Source organism: Anguilla anguilla, chromosome 6, assembly GCF_013347855.1.
Source record: "Anguilla anguilla isolate fAngAng1 chromosome 6, fAngAng1.pri, whole genome shotgun sequence".
NCBI lineage: Eukaryota > Metazoa > Chordata > Actinopteri > Anguilliformes > Anguillidae > Anguilla > Anguilla anguilla.
In genome coordinates, this window is record NC_049206.1 from 58,018,247 (window position 1) to 58,033,327 (window position 15,081).

The 15,081-nt window shown below is 43.8% G+C and overlaps 2 protein-coding genes across 3 annotated transcripts; one reads left to right on the forward strand and one right to left on the reverse strand.

Annotated features, from left to right (window-relative positions):
* Positions 1 to 6,828: 6,828 nt before the first annotated feature.
* Positions 6,829 to 9,955, forward strand: irak1bp1 (interleukin-1 receptor-associated kinase 1 binding protein 1). Its single transcript, XM_035420176.1, has 4 exons — positions 6,829 to 7,263; positions 7,734 to 7,799; positions 8,388 to 8,518; positions 9,115 to 9,955. The coding sequence occupies exons 1-4, from the start codon at positions 6,970 to 6,972 to the stop codon at positions 9,380 to 9,382; spliced, it is 759 nt and encodes a 252-aa protein (XP_035276067.1). The 5' UTR covers positions 6,829 to 6,969; the 3' UTR covers positions 9,383 to 9,955.
* A 3-nt stretch (positions 9,956 to 9,958) lies between these two features.
* si:dkey-261l7.2 lies at positions 9,959 to 14,218 on the reverse strand. 2 transcript variants are annotated; one of them, XM_035420178.1, is made up of 7 exons: positions 13,930 to 14,218; positions 13,422 to 13,578; positions 13,162 to 13,251; positions 12,935 to 13,023; positions 12,188 to 12,348; positions 11,580 to 11,696; positions 9,959 to 10,480 (listed from the first exon to the last, which is right to left on the reverse strand). In XM_035420178.1, the coding sequence occupies exons 2-7, from the start codon at positions 13,544 to 13,546 to the stop codon at positions 10,385 to 10,387; spliced, it is 678 nt and encodes a 225-aa protein (XP_035276069.1). In that variant the 5' UTR covers positions 13,547 to 13,578; positions 13,930 to 14,218; the 3' UTR covers positions 9,959 to 10,384. The 2 variants fall into 2 exon arrangements, with proteins under 2 accessions (XP_035276069.1, XP_035276068.1); XM_035420177.1 differs by having other exon boundaries at positions 13,422 to 14,218.
* Positions 14,219 to 15,081: the final 863 nt, after the last annotated feature.

Genomic DNA, 15,081 nt, shown 5'->3' on the forward strand with positions numbered 1-15,081 from the left:
GGCACGTTGTTTGGGTTCGTAGTGTTATAAAGACGAGACCGAACACCATGTTAGTTGCTAACAAGCTGTAAAGGAGACGACAGGGCAGGTGACGACAACAAGCAAACCCCCAAAGCAGGCTGGGAGACTGCGTGGCTTTAAGTAAGGTTCTCTACCGCTAACATCCAATAGGTGGTACTGTAATACCACCCATAACACACGTCACTGTCAGGAAAATGACTCATGGTCCCCCCCCCCCCCCCCGCCCAAAAAAAGAATTAATTTTTTTTTTAAATGACTAAGTCACAGGAGTGCTGATAGGATTGTTGAGCCCTTGACGAATATTTAGCGACGGCGATAAATTCTTATTGGTCGTAATGTCAGTCTATAGTGCACTTAATCGTCCTGGATTGTCAATAATACGCTAAACACTTCTCTATCCAAAAGGGCGAAATCCACGAGGAAGCCATCTGCTTCAGTCCGCTCATTAGGCCCTTTCCTTTTCTTCAGGTCTCGAGTAGCTCTGGTTACAGCAGTAAACTCAGACTTTGAAGTTTTAACACGGCCCTGAAACTGAACCGGGCCTTAAAAAATGAGCATTTCTGTACAAATGTCACTGGAGAGAGAGAGAGAGAGAGAGAGAGAGAGAGAGAGAGAGAGAGAGAGGGAGACGTAGCAGCAGCATATGCTGTACAATCGATGAGAGGTGGATTTTCCCACCTACGTGCTTTAAGTGAGCTTTCAGTGACATCTCTTTTGGTTTGTCTGAAACAACCTGGTTGTCAGAGCCAAGAGACTTTGCCCTTGCCAAATAAAAATGATAACTTGATGGACCTTTTGATGAATCAGAACATTTATTTCTGAAAGTAATTAACTTTACTTTGGATGACAAACCAACCAAAAAAAGTGTGAAATTTGGAAAAAGGCTCCCTACTCTATTACTGCACCGTATACCACTAAGGGACCACAAAGGTCATGCTCCTTCTGACTTTACCTTACGCACTCACTAATATGTGATAAGAATGTTCTTAACAGAACATTCTAATGCTGATGTAACAATCAGTGCTGGCAATTCTAGAACACTGGAAAAAATTCCAAAGAACCTACTCTTCGAAAGGTTAAAGATAATGTTTCAGGAGGATGCAGAAAACTTGTCTAACTGTACATGCCTAAAAGTTTAGGCTGACTTTCTCAACATTCTGTGCATGTTCTGGGATCACAAATGTGCCCGGGTTATGGGTCATGTGACTGCTTTCGGTTTGTGTGCGGACAGTTACGTTTACCACGGGTCTCAACCGTTCGCCAGTCCTGAAACATCTCCCTCTTCCCCCTCTCCCTGTCTCCTCGAAGGCCCCAGCGCTCAGACAGGTAGGAACGCGGCACGTGGAAGCAATAAGCGCACCGCGTCTCAGAGCTAATGTGGCGTGAAGCGGTAAACACAAGCATGTTTAATTCCCCCGAGATTGACAGGTCACCCCGACGCTTCCCCAGTGGTGAGCCCCCCTCCCCTGCAGGTTCGTTACCCAAAGCGAAGGATGCAGGCCTGACAAATTACATTTATAGTGCAAACAGGGAGCGGGGGGTGGGGGGACGGGGTGGGCTTTGGGCAAGTATAAAAAGATCTAGGGCTTTATGGAAAGCATGTTAAAAGTAATAGGAGCTGGAAGGCACCTTTTTTAAAGGCACATTGACGAAGTAATGACTGAAAAAATGCCGCCTGTTATTTCAGCGAATCCAGTAATGCGGCGTTTAATTATTCCTTATTTTGGCTTTTTACAGGACGTTAAGAGGCATTTGTTAGCAGTTAAAGCTGATTTTCAGGTGTCTGCAGTTTGTTTCGCCCTCCCAGCTTTATAGCGTCTTTCTCCCAGGAGGATGTAAAGCAGTAGACCAGCATGCAATAGTACACGCCATTACAGATCTGATTTCACCCAGAGCTCGAGGTGAAGGAGCCCAGAAAGTCCGGAGTCTAGAGTCTTAAAAGATTGTTCCTTTTTGGGAAAAGAGAATGTAACACACTGAAATCTGAAGAAAACATTCTCTTAACATGTTCTGATGGAAAGAAGCACTAGATAAACTACCAAAAAAAATGCCACAGTGCCACCTTAGCAACCTTAACCTGTAAGGTGTAAGCTCACAAATACGTATGTGATTAGAATGTTCTTAACTGAACATTCTAATGCTGATGTAACAATCACTGCTGGTAATTGAAAGCAGTGGCGTTCTAGAACTCTGACTTGTAATTCTGAAGAAAATAAAAATAAAAAACAATTTTTAAAAAACTCTTCAAAGGGTAAAAAAAAAACACTTCTTCAAGCAAATGCTGGACATTAAAAAAAAAACTATTTCTGCAGCTATTCTACAGTGTTGCGGGGATACTTTTTTTCTAGTTCCTCGCTGTTTTTCTTACGCATGAAGATTGAAAATGAGGCGGGGGATGCCTGCAGTTTTGGCCGGGGTAACTCAAACAGACCTCACAGCGCACATCGCTCCCCGAGCACCGGTCAGCAGAGGCCGCTTCCTCCCGCGACGCGTCCGAGCGTTAAAAACGGCGTTTATGCGCTCCCTCGCTTTCCCCTTCCTCTCCTCCATCCTTCCCTTTGCGCTCACTCACTCTCTCTCTCTATCGCTCATTCTCTCTCTCTGTCTCTCTCTCTATCTCTCACTCTCTCTCTTTATCTCTCTCTCTATCGCTCACTCTCTCTCTTTATCTCTCTCTCTCCCTTCCTTTCTCTCTCTCATCTCTTCCTCTCTCTTTCTCTCTCTCTATCACTCGCTCGCTCGAGAGAGATGTCCGCGGAGGCGCAGAACCCGATACTGTACAAACACCGAGAAATAAAAGGAGGGATTCGCAGGAAGTTAATTAAAATCCACTGGAGATCGGGGGCAATACGTGGGAAAACAATATCTCACAGTCCCTGACGCCATGTTGTTTTTATTCCCCCCCCCCCCCCCTTCCCAATTTTTCTTCAGAACCCCTCTGTACCCCTATTCAACCCCCCCCCCCCCCCCAGCCCCCCCAGTCCCGGCATAAACTGCCACCCACCCGAGCTCTTCCTGCCCCTGTGAAGGCCGGGACTCCTCTTGTTGATTTATCTAATCAGATGCAGAGTCCCCCCCCCCCCCATACAAGGGCTACGGCCTTGATTTCCCAGGCTTTACAGCCACTAAAAATAGCCTCAGAGGAGCATCAAGAGCCCGGCGAGGACCCTGACGGCCGGACCCGTTAGCTGGAGAACAGGCAAGACGCCCGAAACAAGCCCCACATCACTGGACCACATGTCACTCAAAGCCTCCAAGCACCTTTGATGACTGTGACATCATGCATGACACCATTATTTTTTTAAACTGAACTGACAGCAGGCATACAGTTTAGCTTAACTGAATTACAACAAATTGGCCACACTGCTACAGAGGTCTTAGATTTTGCCTGAACAAAAAACGCATACACCATTTGGCAAAGACCTGTTCCTAGACTGCCTCTCCGTATTTGTAGTGGAACAGCTTACACCACCCGAAGGCCGTTTCCTGCCTCACGACTGACTAAAGCAGGGCTGGGATTGGTTTGCACTTGGACAGGACACCGCTAGGTAGTAAAGCCAAGCTCCGTGGAACTCTTTTCCGAAGGGCTGATGGGAGATGGAGTCCTGAGTTTGTCAAACTTGGCACCTCCCATAATGCTCTGTAGGAAACATTTAGCTCTGACTCTTATGACCCCATCTTCGGTGTTTTGTGAGTGGCAGTTGTGAAGTGATGGGGGGAAATGCCTAATGCATAATTATTATAATTATTATATTTTTTAATCGATATTCATACACACCATAGATGCCACTGGATGCAGGTAGGTGTATGCACACCATAGGGAAAGGGTATATACTACTCTACAGTAGGCTGAGCATTCTTTATTATTTTTGTCCAGCGGTGATAATTTTGTTACAGGTCATATTAAAGCCTTTCTCCCTTCTCGTACTCTCATTAACTGCTCTAAGAGGACCCGACATCTGACATCCTGAACCAGCGATGTCAAACTCCAGTCCTGGAGGGCCACAGTGTCTACAGTCGGAGGCCAATTTAACTCAGGGAAACAAGGTGTGTGGACTTATTGCCAAATCGTTGACATCACTGAAGTATATCAAGAACAAGCCGACATTATGGCGCTCCATGACTGAAGCTGGAGGGTTAAACCGTGATACATCTTTACTTACATTTGAACTGGCAGAAAACCGTTCGAAACATTGCTCGTAAAATCTTCACTTGTAGTTCAAATGTCCAAAACGTGTAAAAGAGCACGTGTATTCTTTTTTTTTTTTCTAAATGAATTCCCGTTTGATTTAAGACAGAGCTGATATGCAGGAATGCATGCATCTCCCACACTTTAGAATGTTCTGTTTTCACAAAAGAAAATGTGAAATTGAAGAGGGAAGCGTACATTTTCTGACTCAAAGTCTGCCCGCCAAAACATGGCCGTTTCAGAAATCGTGACAGACGCAACACAATAGAGGTCTTAATACTCTCACATTTGCATGCACAATATGTTGCCCATAAATACCACGCATAAATATGCTTTTGAAATAAAGAACCACATAAAAAACACAAATGATTTATTGCTGTATGGTGAGATGAAGGGTGGTTTTTTTTTTTCTTGGACAATATGAAAAGAAAGTCCCATTTAAAAGCCCTTGATTGAGGTACACAGTTTCCGTCGGAGAGAAGAAAAATGGAACGGATCCAGTGCTGTGTGAATTTTAGTACCTCATCAGGGTTGCAAAGAAAGAACATCCAGCGGCGGGCCAAGAAAGACGTTTCCTCGCGCATAATGCCTCGCTCTGTTCCGTCCTGGGTGCTCGCGCCTTCCAGCTCGTTTTTATCCGTTTCACATCGGCAGTCTTGAAGATAATGAAAGGACACATCATTCCCCTGTCCCCTTGTCACAGTTGGAAAAATTGAAGATATCGCTCCTTCAATGGGATGGCTGCATTCCAAATTCACAGCCCACACTGCTATGAAAATAAAAAAGCCGGCCACGTATATTTTGGCAAGGGCACCGTATCAGATATACTGTTTCAAAACCGAACTCAGATATGTGTAATCGGACACAATAACAACAAATATGTACGCCAATGTGCATGTATTTTTAGCTGTGATTACAAAGAGAGTTTCACATCTTAATATTTAAGGAAAAACCAAACAAACAGTCCAGTTTAAAAGAAATGTATGGTTTGATTCTGTATTAGGCTCCCGTTGTGTAAATCAGGCGCCCAATTCAAGTGTGCAATGACTTTCGGTGCATTTAAAAAAAAACATAATTAAACCGTGTAGGCTAGTTATGAAATCATTGCAACCTTCGAAATACAGAGATAGGTGAAATATGGTTGCTCTTTAATTCCTGCTTATATTTTCTACTGCAAATCAGAGAGTTAGATTTTTTTTTAAACCAGTGGGATGACTCATACATCATAAATAGGCTAAATAAACTATGGTTGTGACATGTCACTCATTTGAATTAAATTCTCTCGTCCGTATTTGTGCAATTAATGTAGGCTATATGCCTTACTGCATATGTAACCGATTGTTCACGTTTTCAAAAAGTGGAACATATGGATTTACACATTATGTTAAAATGATTATGGCTAGTTAACGTGTCGATATTTCGATATACTCGATATTTTAAAACGTTGCGCAACATCACTATAATTATGTTCCTGTGACTTTTTTTTTTCCACAGCGATAGTGGACCAAAATTATTCTTTATGATTTATGATTAGTCGAAATGTAGGCTACGATTAAAAATAAAAAATGTTAACTTACAAAACAGCATTATCAGTAGTTGATTCTAAAAAAAATCTTAAGTCTGTACTTAAAAAACGGAGCAATTATTATTATTATTATTATTATTGTTATTATTGTTATTATTATTATTATATAATAGTACCAGTAGTAGGCTATTATTGTAGTTATTATCAGCACTAGCTATTGTTAATATTAAAATTAGCAATGGCAGTAAAATATTTAATTAGGTAATATCTTATTCTGCATTAGCTACTGTAGATTAATTTCATTAAGAAAAACTGTATCTGCAATACTGCATACTTATTTACAGAGTAAAATTTGCACAGACAAATTGATTGCTTCAGCACATTTCATGTTTATTCTGACAAAATTGTTCGACACGAGAAATGAACCCTATCCCGTGCTCCTCTGAAAAATACAAGTTTTTCCGTTTAAAAGATGGAGCAAAAACTCGGAAAATAACGTGAAATTTAAAGCACTTCAACTTAATTAAAGGCTCTTTGAGATATATTTGTTTAAATATAGCAAACGAAGAGCACATGTTAGCAATAAACAACAACGCTGCTACTACTATTGCTACTACAAATAAAATAATAATAATAATAATTATTATTATTATTATTATTATTATTATTATTATTATTATTATTAAAACAAAACTAAAACATTTAAATTTTACCTAATCAACGTGCGCCTGCATTCATCATTGGACATCTAGAGGTATTTTAAAACACAAAACATCAACGAATAATTTCACGTTTTCACGCACATTTTTTCTAGACGCATTGCAAGGAAAATATAGTTAATGCTAGGCTATATAATGCGTTGATTTTGAATAAGTATTTTTAAGCGACTTGGCATTTTACTTTGGCCTCTGCTGCCCTCTTCTGGGGAAACACACACTTTGATGTGTTTTTTCGTCCTATACCCATAACTGTAGTCCGTCCGTGGCGTTCTGGTAAGAACTACATATCCATAGCATCCTCTTGAACAAAATGGGGGAAAGATACGTACGTTACTAAGACAGAGGGCTCTTCGCAGTTTACACCGATTGTTCTGTGACGTTACACACCGGAACTTCTTCAGTAAATAGTAGGGTTGGTAGCGGAACTTCTTAACTGAACAAGGAAATGCTTGTGAGACGAGTCCTACCATAGTTTACACTGTTAATGTTGCCATAGCGATCTGGATTTCACAGCGATGGCTGGAAGTCCATCTCGGGTGTTTGCTGCCCTTATACCGGCCGGTGACGATACTTTCCGAGATGAAAACCGAACAGGCTTGATCAAGACTCTTCAGACGCATACCTGTGGGCCACAAACCTCTGGAAGAGAGGTTCAAGTCACGGGAAGTTGCGAGCTGTCCGGTCCACCGGACCGGGCCACGCTGCGTGTAAGCGTCAGCAGCAGCAAGGATTCGGTGAACGACGTCACGAATAGTGTCTCCAGAAGACTGGAATACATCCTACAGGCTCTGCGACAGCACGAAGTGAAGGTGAATAAAAAATTAATTATGTTGTTGTCTAAATGACACAGTACATAAAACAATGTTAGCTAATAAAGGGGTTTTACAAGACCTAAACTTTCAAGATTGTACGTGCTCAGTTTCTGTCTACGTTAACTGCTTGTAAATTTCTAGACGTTTGTCTTTTATTTTTCTATCAAAGTTAACACTTAGCTAGATTGATATATCGGTTATAGCTGCATCGTTTTTCTTGGTCAATTATTCTTATTGAAATGTAGGAACGGTAATATTTAGATCCTTGTTAGCTAGTTAACTTACTTGAAAGTAAGGTGCCTTCCTGCTGACTTCCACTATCTACATTAGGTAGTTAACTATTCAAAATAACATTAGCTTTTGGGTCTCTTCTTTTTCAAATTAAATATCTTTTAGATTAGATAAATTGAAGACATAAAAAGTGTAGCCATTCAATGGATTCCCTTTTGGCAAACTTCTTATTTTAGGGAGAGAACACCACAGTGACAAAAGTGTTAAGAAGAGGTGACAATGCTTACGACATGGAAGCAGAGGTATTTATGTTGTGTTTATGAAAATGGAAAGCTGTGTGTGTGTGTGTGTGTGTGTATGACCAAGGAGCTACAGAATGAAAATGTGCCAGCTGTTACAATCACTGAATGTGAAAATAAACCCTACACATAATAAATCACTCAAAAAGGACATAGCCCACTTAATGAACCCATATGAATCTACTCTGCTTTTCAAAGGCTCAATATGCGTCATTTCCAAAGCGATTCACAAAAGCAATTAATTTTATCAGCAGCTCGGCATGTGCAAAAAAAGGACTAGGAGATAAGAAAATGCAGAATAGTGTTTGTAGTGAACCCCTCTTACCCTCTTACTCCTCAGTTTAATATTAAAAGGCCAGTTGTAGATTGGACTGGTGCCAACTGCGTGGTCTCGAGTGTTCGGAAATGTGAAGCTGATAAAGCACACTCCGCACATCGTTGTGTAGCTATCCTTTCGAGAAAGTTATGCATTGACCTGTGAGTGAGTGAGCGAGTGAGAGAGAGAGAGGGAGAGAGAGAGAGAGAGAGAGAGAGAGATTGCGAGCACACAAACTGAGTATTTTTTCCACTAGCGAGATTTCTTGTTTGCAGGTGAGTGTGGTGTTCGCGGATTTCAGCACGATGCAGAGCGTCAGCAACGTCCTGGTGGAGAAGCTGGATAAGAGCGTGGTGGTCAGTCCGCCCGCGTTTTCTCACAGCGCCGACTCTCTCAATAGACTCAGGTACGGCCGACTCGCACCTCAGCTCACCTGCGGGCCACAGGTCTCAACGTCTTTACAGGGCAGAGTTAGGCTTTTAGCATCATTTTCAAGAGTTAAGGTCCATGTCCCGCCCAATTCAGGGATCTTATCCAATAGGAATCCAGTCTTTCAAACTGTAGATGCCGACCAGCTTGCTTAGACATGTGAGAGAGAGTGGGGAACTCTCTGCAGTGCTTAAAAGAAACTTTAAAATCAGTTGTAACAGTTTATTGAAACGATCATTATGTGGAGGTTAGAAGGGAATGGAGTGAGTTTTGTTTTCTCGATCAGCTCTGAGCTTCCTCCAGTACTGTGTATTGCACTTCACTCGAACACCAGTAGGGGGCCACGTTATATACATGTCCAAGCTCGATTTAATTTAACTGTGGCCCTCAGGGTTGGGGCCACAGGAAGTGAACTGAACTTACCTGATATTGAATTCATAGACTGAAACATCCCTACAGGAAGTTATGGGCATTTCATTTCCTGAACTGACTGAAGCCGATAATGACTTGAGCCCTCGCCCTGATGGAAGTTTTAACCTCCCGTATAACTGAGCGCGCTCACCCGTTTCCTAGGCGACAGGCGTGTCTGGCGGCGGTGGAGAACGCCCGCCGTAAGGCCCGGGAGGTGTGCGGCCTGCTGGGACAGGCCCTGGGGCGCCCCCTGCTGGTGAAGGAGGAGGACGCGCGGGAGTGGACGGGCCAGGCGGAGGAGGGGGGGGCGGCGGGGGGGGCGCTGGCGTCCCTGCAGGACAGCATCAGGAAGGCCACGGTCTTCGTGTCGTCCCACGTGTACGTCTCCTTCGAGATCAGACCCAAAGACAGAACCAGAAAAAAACACTGACGCTGCCCCCCCCCCCCCCAGTGTAAATCCCTATCAACCTTATTAATGTTGCTCAGGTAGGCCTGTCAGTCCACCCGGCATACTCCCAGCAGCTGGTGAGAACAGTAGCAGGGATTCAAAAAACATTCACCCTTAACTGCCCCTTACAAGTAAATGCGGGTGTCAGTTACACTTTTTTCTTCACAAGCTCGGTTATGCGAGTTAGTTTTAGCGACTGCTGAACTCGCCAAACTGTGTTCTTGTTGTTAATTAGTTAGTCAAAGTTAATTGCTCACTGGTGCTCATTGGGTGTGTGTGTGTCACATGCACTGTAGCGTCCTTTCGACAGTCCCTTTAACCGTGGCCACAACGTGCAAATCCACACTCATGTTTCTCAGGACATCATATCAAAATATTTATGCTACACTGTGTAGCGCTGCATCTGAGGAAGAGGCTTTAAATTATTTGGGGATTAAAGTACTGCCCATAACCAAAAAAAAATGATTTATTACATTACTGGCATTTAGCAGACGCTCTTATCCAGAGCAACTTGCACAACTTTTTATTTACCAAAGAATAAAATCAATACACCAATCCATCCGTCACCAGCAATATTTTATTTTGTGAAGGTTGATTTTTTTTCCTCTGTCTCAGGTGGATTCTCACAGTAGTTAAGTGTAACTGGTCCACTGAGTTGTGTTCATTTGAATGGTACAGGAGAGGCAAGAACGTGGCATTGAAAAGGACTTCGGTCACTCGGTGAGTCAACGAGTGATTGAATCACTTGATTCAGTCACTGCAAATCACAATCGCCGTGGTGACAGTGTGACAGTCAGCGCCGCAGGTAGCACGCATTCCCTGCGGCGTGGGGTCGCAGTCAGTGTCGCAGGAACGGCGCATTTCTGCAGCGTGCTGCCGGTCGTCTGTCGCAGCCTCGTTCTCCCTCTGCTGTCGCGCAGTTCCTTCGGCCTCCAGCAGGGTGCGCTGTCTGGGCCCCTCCCCCCCCCGCGGCTCGGCCTGCTGCTAGTCCTCAGGGAAGCGCTCCTGCAGCCAGGGCTGCATGACGAAGCGCGTCCCGTCATGGTGGCTGAAGTAGCGCTCCAGTGTGGGGATGTCCGGCTGGTGAAACACACAGGCAGGAGTGTGTACACGCTCACACACACACACATGCGCGCACACATTCACACACAAACACACACATACACACAAGCACACACACAGACACACACATTCACACCCACACACACACACACACAAACACACACATGCACACAAGCATACGTGCACACACACACACACACACACACATGCACACACGAAGAAACAGCAGAGACAGAGACGTGCTCTAAACTGCACTGCTGATTCTGAACCTGCACGCAGACGTGGCCAGCGACAGACCACAGGACAGACGCTGATATTCAACATTCACAGCCGTGCTGTTCTAGAACAGTCCTTCGCAGTCCTGCAGTTCTAGAACAGTCAATTACAGTACACTATGTCCGTACAATAAAAACTGCACACTTTTCTACAGGCTTCACTTCCATTTCCTCTGCTGTGGTGGGGGGAGGAGGCGGGGGGGGGGTCGGGGACTTCCCTTTTTTAAGACACATGTATGGGGGTGGGTGCTTCCGTTTGAGTACCGATTTATTTTTAACCCCTGCCACCACCTTGTCTGTTTTGCATAATAAAAGGTGTGTGTCGGAGATCACAAGTGCTGAGAGTTTTACTAGCATTCATCAGAGACCCCCCGCCTCAGCACCTCTGGTGAATAGGATGTGCGTTTTTAATTTTATTTTTGAAAACCTACCCCCACAGCATATTATTTAAAGGCACTTAACACATTGTTTTTTTTTCACATTAAGAATTGTAATCTAAACAAAGCTACCCATTTGCATTTACATATAGGCATCTGGGTAAAATGGTAAAATTTTTTCAAACATACAGTCAATTTATACAGCTGGGTACTGTAGTAATTCAGGCTGTCTGCCTTGCTCAAGGGCAAAGCTGTTGCTCCCCAGCCGGGAATGGAACCCGCAACCCTTACGTTACAATGCCAGTTCCCCAGCTGTCATACTACACTGCCACCCCCAAATATTATAATATTCAAATGTTTCTTATGTTCCCCAGTTATGTGAATGGACAAACCTTAGTCGAATGTGAAATTGGTTCGTTTGTTGCCACACCTACACCTGCGCCCACGGGGTATGAGCTGTCGTACCTTGAAGCCTGTGAACAGCTCCAGCGACGCTTGAGGGAGGTAGCCAACCAGGAAAGAGCTGGATCCGGGGCCGCTGAAGATGACCTTGTAGTGGGGCGTGTCCATAGCCTTCTGCACCTGTCCGGAGAAGCAGTGAGCCGTTAGACCTCGTATTCTGAACCTAAAGATGGTCCGTCTCGGGACGGTAAACTGACGGCAGCCGACTCGTGTCCCTCTGTTTGGACTGTGCTGCGGCCACTCCAGTGTTTGCTGATAAACCTGCTGTCACGTCCTCTTTCCAGAGCCAACGTCTGGAACTTTTATGAGCCATAATTATCATCACAAATATTAGTCAGGCTATTCATAAGGAAATGCATTGCAGGCAACTGTCTGCACACCCTTAACAGAAACCCATAGAGCAGCATATTTTAAATGTGAACATTTTTGAAGATACAATGACTATACTGTATATTTCATAGCAGTGTAATCAATTCCTATTTCTTGAAACAGAAAATAATTTGTACATTTGTCAATAAAAAAAGTGGTGTTGTGAATACATTTCAATGTAGTTTAAAAAAAAAACTCAAATTCCCATAAGGGAATGGGGTATGACCGTGGCGACCTCTGACCTCGAAGCCGGAGTACATCTTCTTGATCCACTCCGGCGGTGCCCTGAGTCTGTCGTCCCAGCTGACGATGACCCCGACCATGTGGTTCCTCTTCTCCATCACCACCTGCCCCACCCGGTGCAGGACGTAGGGGGGCCGGGGACTGCGGACCTCCCTGGAGGCTGGGGAGGGCAAGGAGGGGGCTTTCAGCACCAGGACAAACCCCTCCTCGCGTGTTTCAGGGTCCTCACAAACCACACTCCACAGTGGAGATCAGGGGGCTCACCGACCCTGGGCCTGAAGAGGACCCCTACGGGGGAGCCTGCTTTGTGTCACTATGTAAAATTGGCGACTGATTAATTCTCAAGAAACCACCTGAGTGAGCCAACTGTCCAATAAAGTGATTTAATTGAATTATTAATAAATCAGAGGACCCGGGTGTGTACAGTAGGCAAAAATAACTGGCACAGATGTGCATTTCGACTTGTTCTCTCCGTGGAACTTTCTTCTTGTAGCAGCAGCATACAGTTTTAAATTTAGCAACACAACCTGATCTGGGGTTTTGAACAAAATGTATCATTTGTTAAGTTAAGTAAGATTTATGCTACAGTACGGATCTGGATGAGAACTTGAAATACGCGTAAAACTTTACAAAAAATTGCGCATCCAAGTTTTATTTTAGTTGTTAATTTTTTTGCATGACACAAAAATAATGTTACTTCATGCGAATAAAAAGTCCCCGTGCCTAAAAGAGATGGCGCGCGTTACCTCCAAAGTAACCTTGGTCATTGTCATGCATTTGTATCTCCAAAGCGGGAGATTCCCCTTGGTCGTCATCTCCCGGTTCATCAGAAAATCTGAAGGTGACAAAATGGAAAAACAAGGACTGTCATCAGTGCGTATTCCGTGCAACTCAGATGCTATATTCGTTTAAGGTCCAACGATGAATTGAATTCATTTGATTCTGATTCTCGGTTTGAATAAAATTTACTTACATTAACGAATTAATCCATTGGTCCAGCCAGTCTGTCCACACGGTCAAATTCAGGTAAGATTTCCTTAAATCTTTCCACGCGCCAATGAGCCTGAAATATATTGCGCATACACATTTTTGGGGGAATGGAAAAATACCGTACATTTGAATTATATGAAAAAAAAAGTTCATTACGTAATGTTATTAATAAATATTTATCATGTACAATTTTAGCAGGAAATAAATTAACTTAAAGTGTCTGCTCCGTGGAAATGTTATTACCGTTGCGTTGCACGATGTCGTTGCACCGTATCGCTCCCGCTCCATTTGGATATCAAGTATTGCGCAGGCAGTGCTGACAGCAGCAAAGCAATCTGAAGTATTGCCGCGGCTGTGATTTGAGGCATTGCTGTCACCCCCAAATTTCTGAGTAAATCAGCTTCGGAGAACACGTGCGCTGGTCAGTAAACAGAATCAGGCTAGTGGCATACGGTGGTGCCTTTTTAAAAATCTAATTAAAAAATGGCTAAAGTTAGCCTTTAGTGCATCACTTCTAAGTCATTGTCAAGTTCGACGTGTACAGTAGCTACTCGCTGTGACGCACCGTATGTGTAAATGCCACAATGAAGACAAAACTGTAGCAGTATAATTGCACACCATTGGAACATTTATTTTTAACGATCACTTCCTTGTCTCAAACTGTCAATAAAGCTGTTACCCAAAGCCTTTTCCCCCCCGGTACGATTCCAAAGTGGTTATTGCAGTCTATCAGTGCTATGATCCTACGTACCTTTTCAGGTATAAATGAGAAGCCGAGTCAAAAACATGTAGTTCTTTTAACCCGTCTGCCAAAAACGAACCCTAAACTAGTCTACGTGCAAGTTTCCAAAACCATGCAGATCACAGGAAGTTAGAGTCACTGCACAGAAGTCGAACGTCAGGTGACCAAACTTGGCCGAAGACATATGGAGCTATATTTACATGAAAAGTGCGTTTCAGTTTGGCACCTGTGTATCCAAAATTACAAAACACACAAACTGCTCGCGCGTCCAATCGCTGTTGCCCACGAAAAGACAAGGCAGCTCCCTCACGTTGCCACGTCAGGGAAGCAGCCTTTCCCCTCAAAACCGTGTCAATGACGTCAGCCGAACACAAGAGGGCAGTGTTGTCCAAGGACGGAGAGAAGGGAGTTTGCGTCCGGGTATCCTTCCGTAGTCGCTGCGTGTGACACGGCTACATTCATTGCAGGATAAATGCGTCATTAAAATTAAATGCCTTCAGGATGGTTAGTGCTTTTTCACCACAGACGTTGGCAGAAAAATTATATTTAGTGTAGTGTATAAATAAACCAAAGTGTGTTGTGAGAATGGAGGTTGAGGAAAGTGGGTTTGGGGGGCGTGGCTGGGGTTGTCCAAGGTTCAAATTCGATGCCAATAAATGAAAGCATAACAAGGCATGGAAACACAACTGTTTATTTCTGAAAAATATCAGTATGTACTAATATGACAGCAGTACTCCCTAAACATACATTCTAGGTTTTTGAGGATTTTTTTGCCTTTGTACTTAAGTATTTTTTTTATATATAAAAGTATCCAAACTAACATAAAAAGCCCACCCCACCCGAATTCCCACAGTAGGACAAAGTCTTCCGAAAACAGCAAGTAAGAAAAACTATCAGTGAACTTCATTTGGTACGGGGACGTGAAGCTGTGGTTATGTCTTGGAGTGGGAAAGATCAGTCAGCATGCGGTAGAATCACACTCTCCCCCCCTCCCCCTGCCCCTGCCCCTGCCCCTGCCCCTGCCCCTCCCCCCACCACCCCTCCCCCCTGACGCCATCCCATAATTACAGGTCACAAGCACAATTCTGTGATTCAGAACACGTTTACATAGATAAATGTACAATAGGGTTAGCAAGCCGCCTGTCTGTTTTAAAAGGGATA

Bases quoted from the DNA above. Each gene is read 5' to 3' on its own strand.
- irak1bp1 (XM_035420176.1), top strand. From the start codon at position 6,970: ATGGCTGGAAGTCCATCTCGGGTGTTTGCTGCCCTTATACCGGCCGGT. The intron at 7,800-8,387 runs GTATTTATGTTG...TCTTGTTTGCAG, and splicing joins CTTACGACATGGAAGCAGAG to GTGAGTGTGGTGTTCGCGGA. The intron at 8,519-9,114 runs GTACGGCCGACT...CCCGTTTCCTAG, and splicing joins GACTCTCTCAATAGACTCAG to GCGACAGGCGTGTCTGGCGG.
- si:dkey-261l7.2 (XM_035420178.1), bottom strand. From the start codon at position 13,546: ATGCCTCAAATCACAGCCGCGGCAATACTTCAGATTGCTTTGCTGCTG. The intron at 11,697-12,187 runs GTCAGAGGTCGC...TTCTCCGGACAG, and splicing joins AGATGTACTCCGGCTTCGAG to GTGCAGAAGGCTATGGACAC. The intron at 10,481-11,579 runs GTACGACAGCTC...GTGTTTCACCAG, and splicing joins AGCTGTTCACAGGCTTCAAG to CCGGACATCCCCACACTGGA.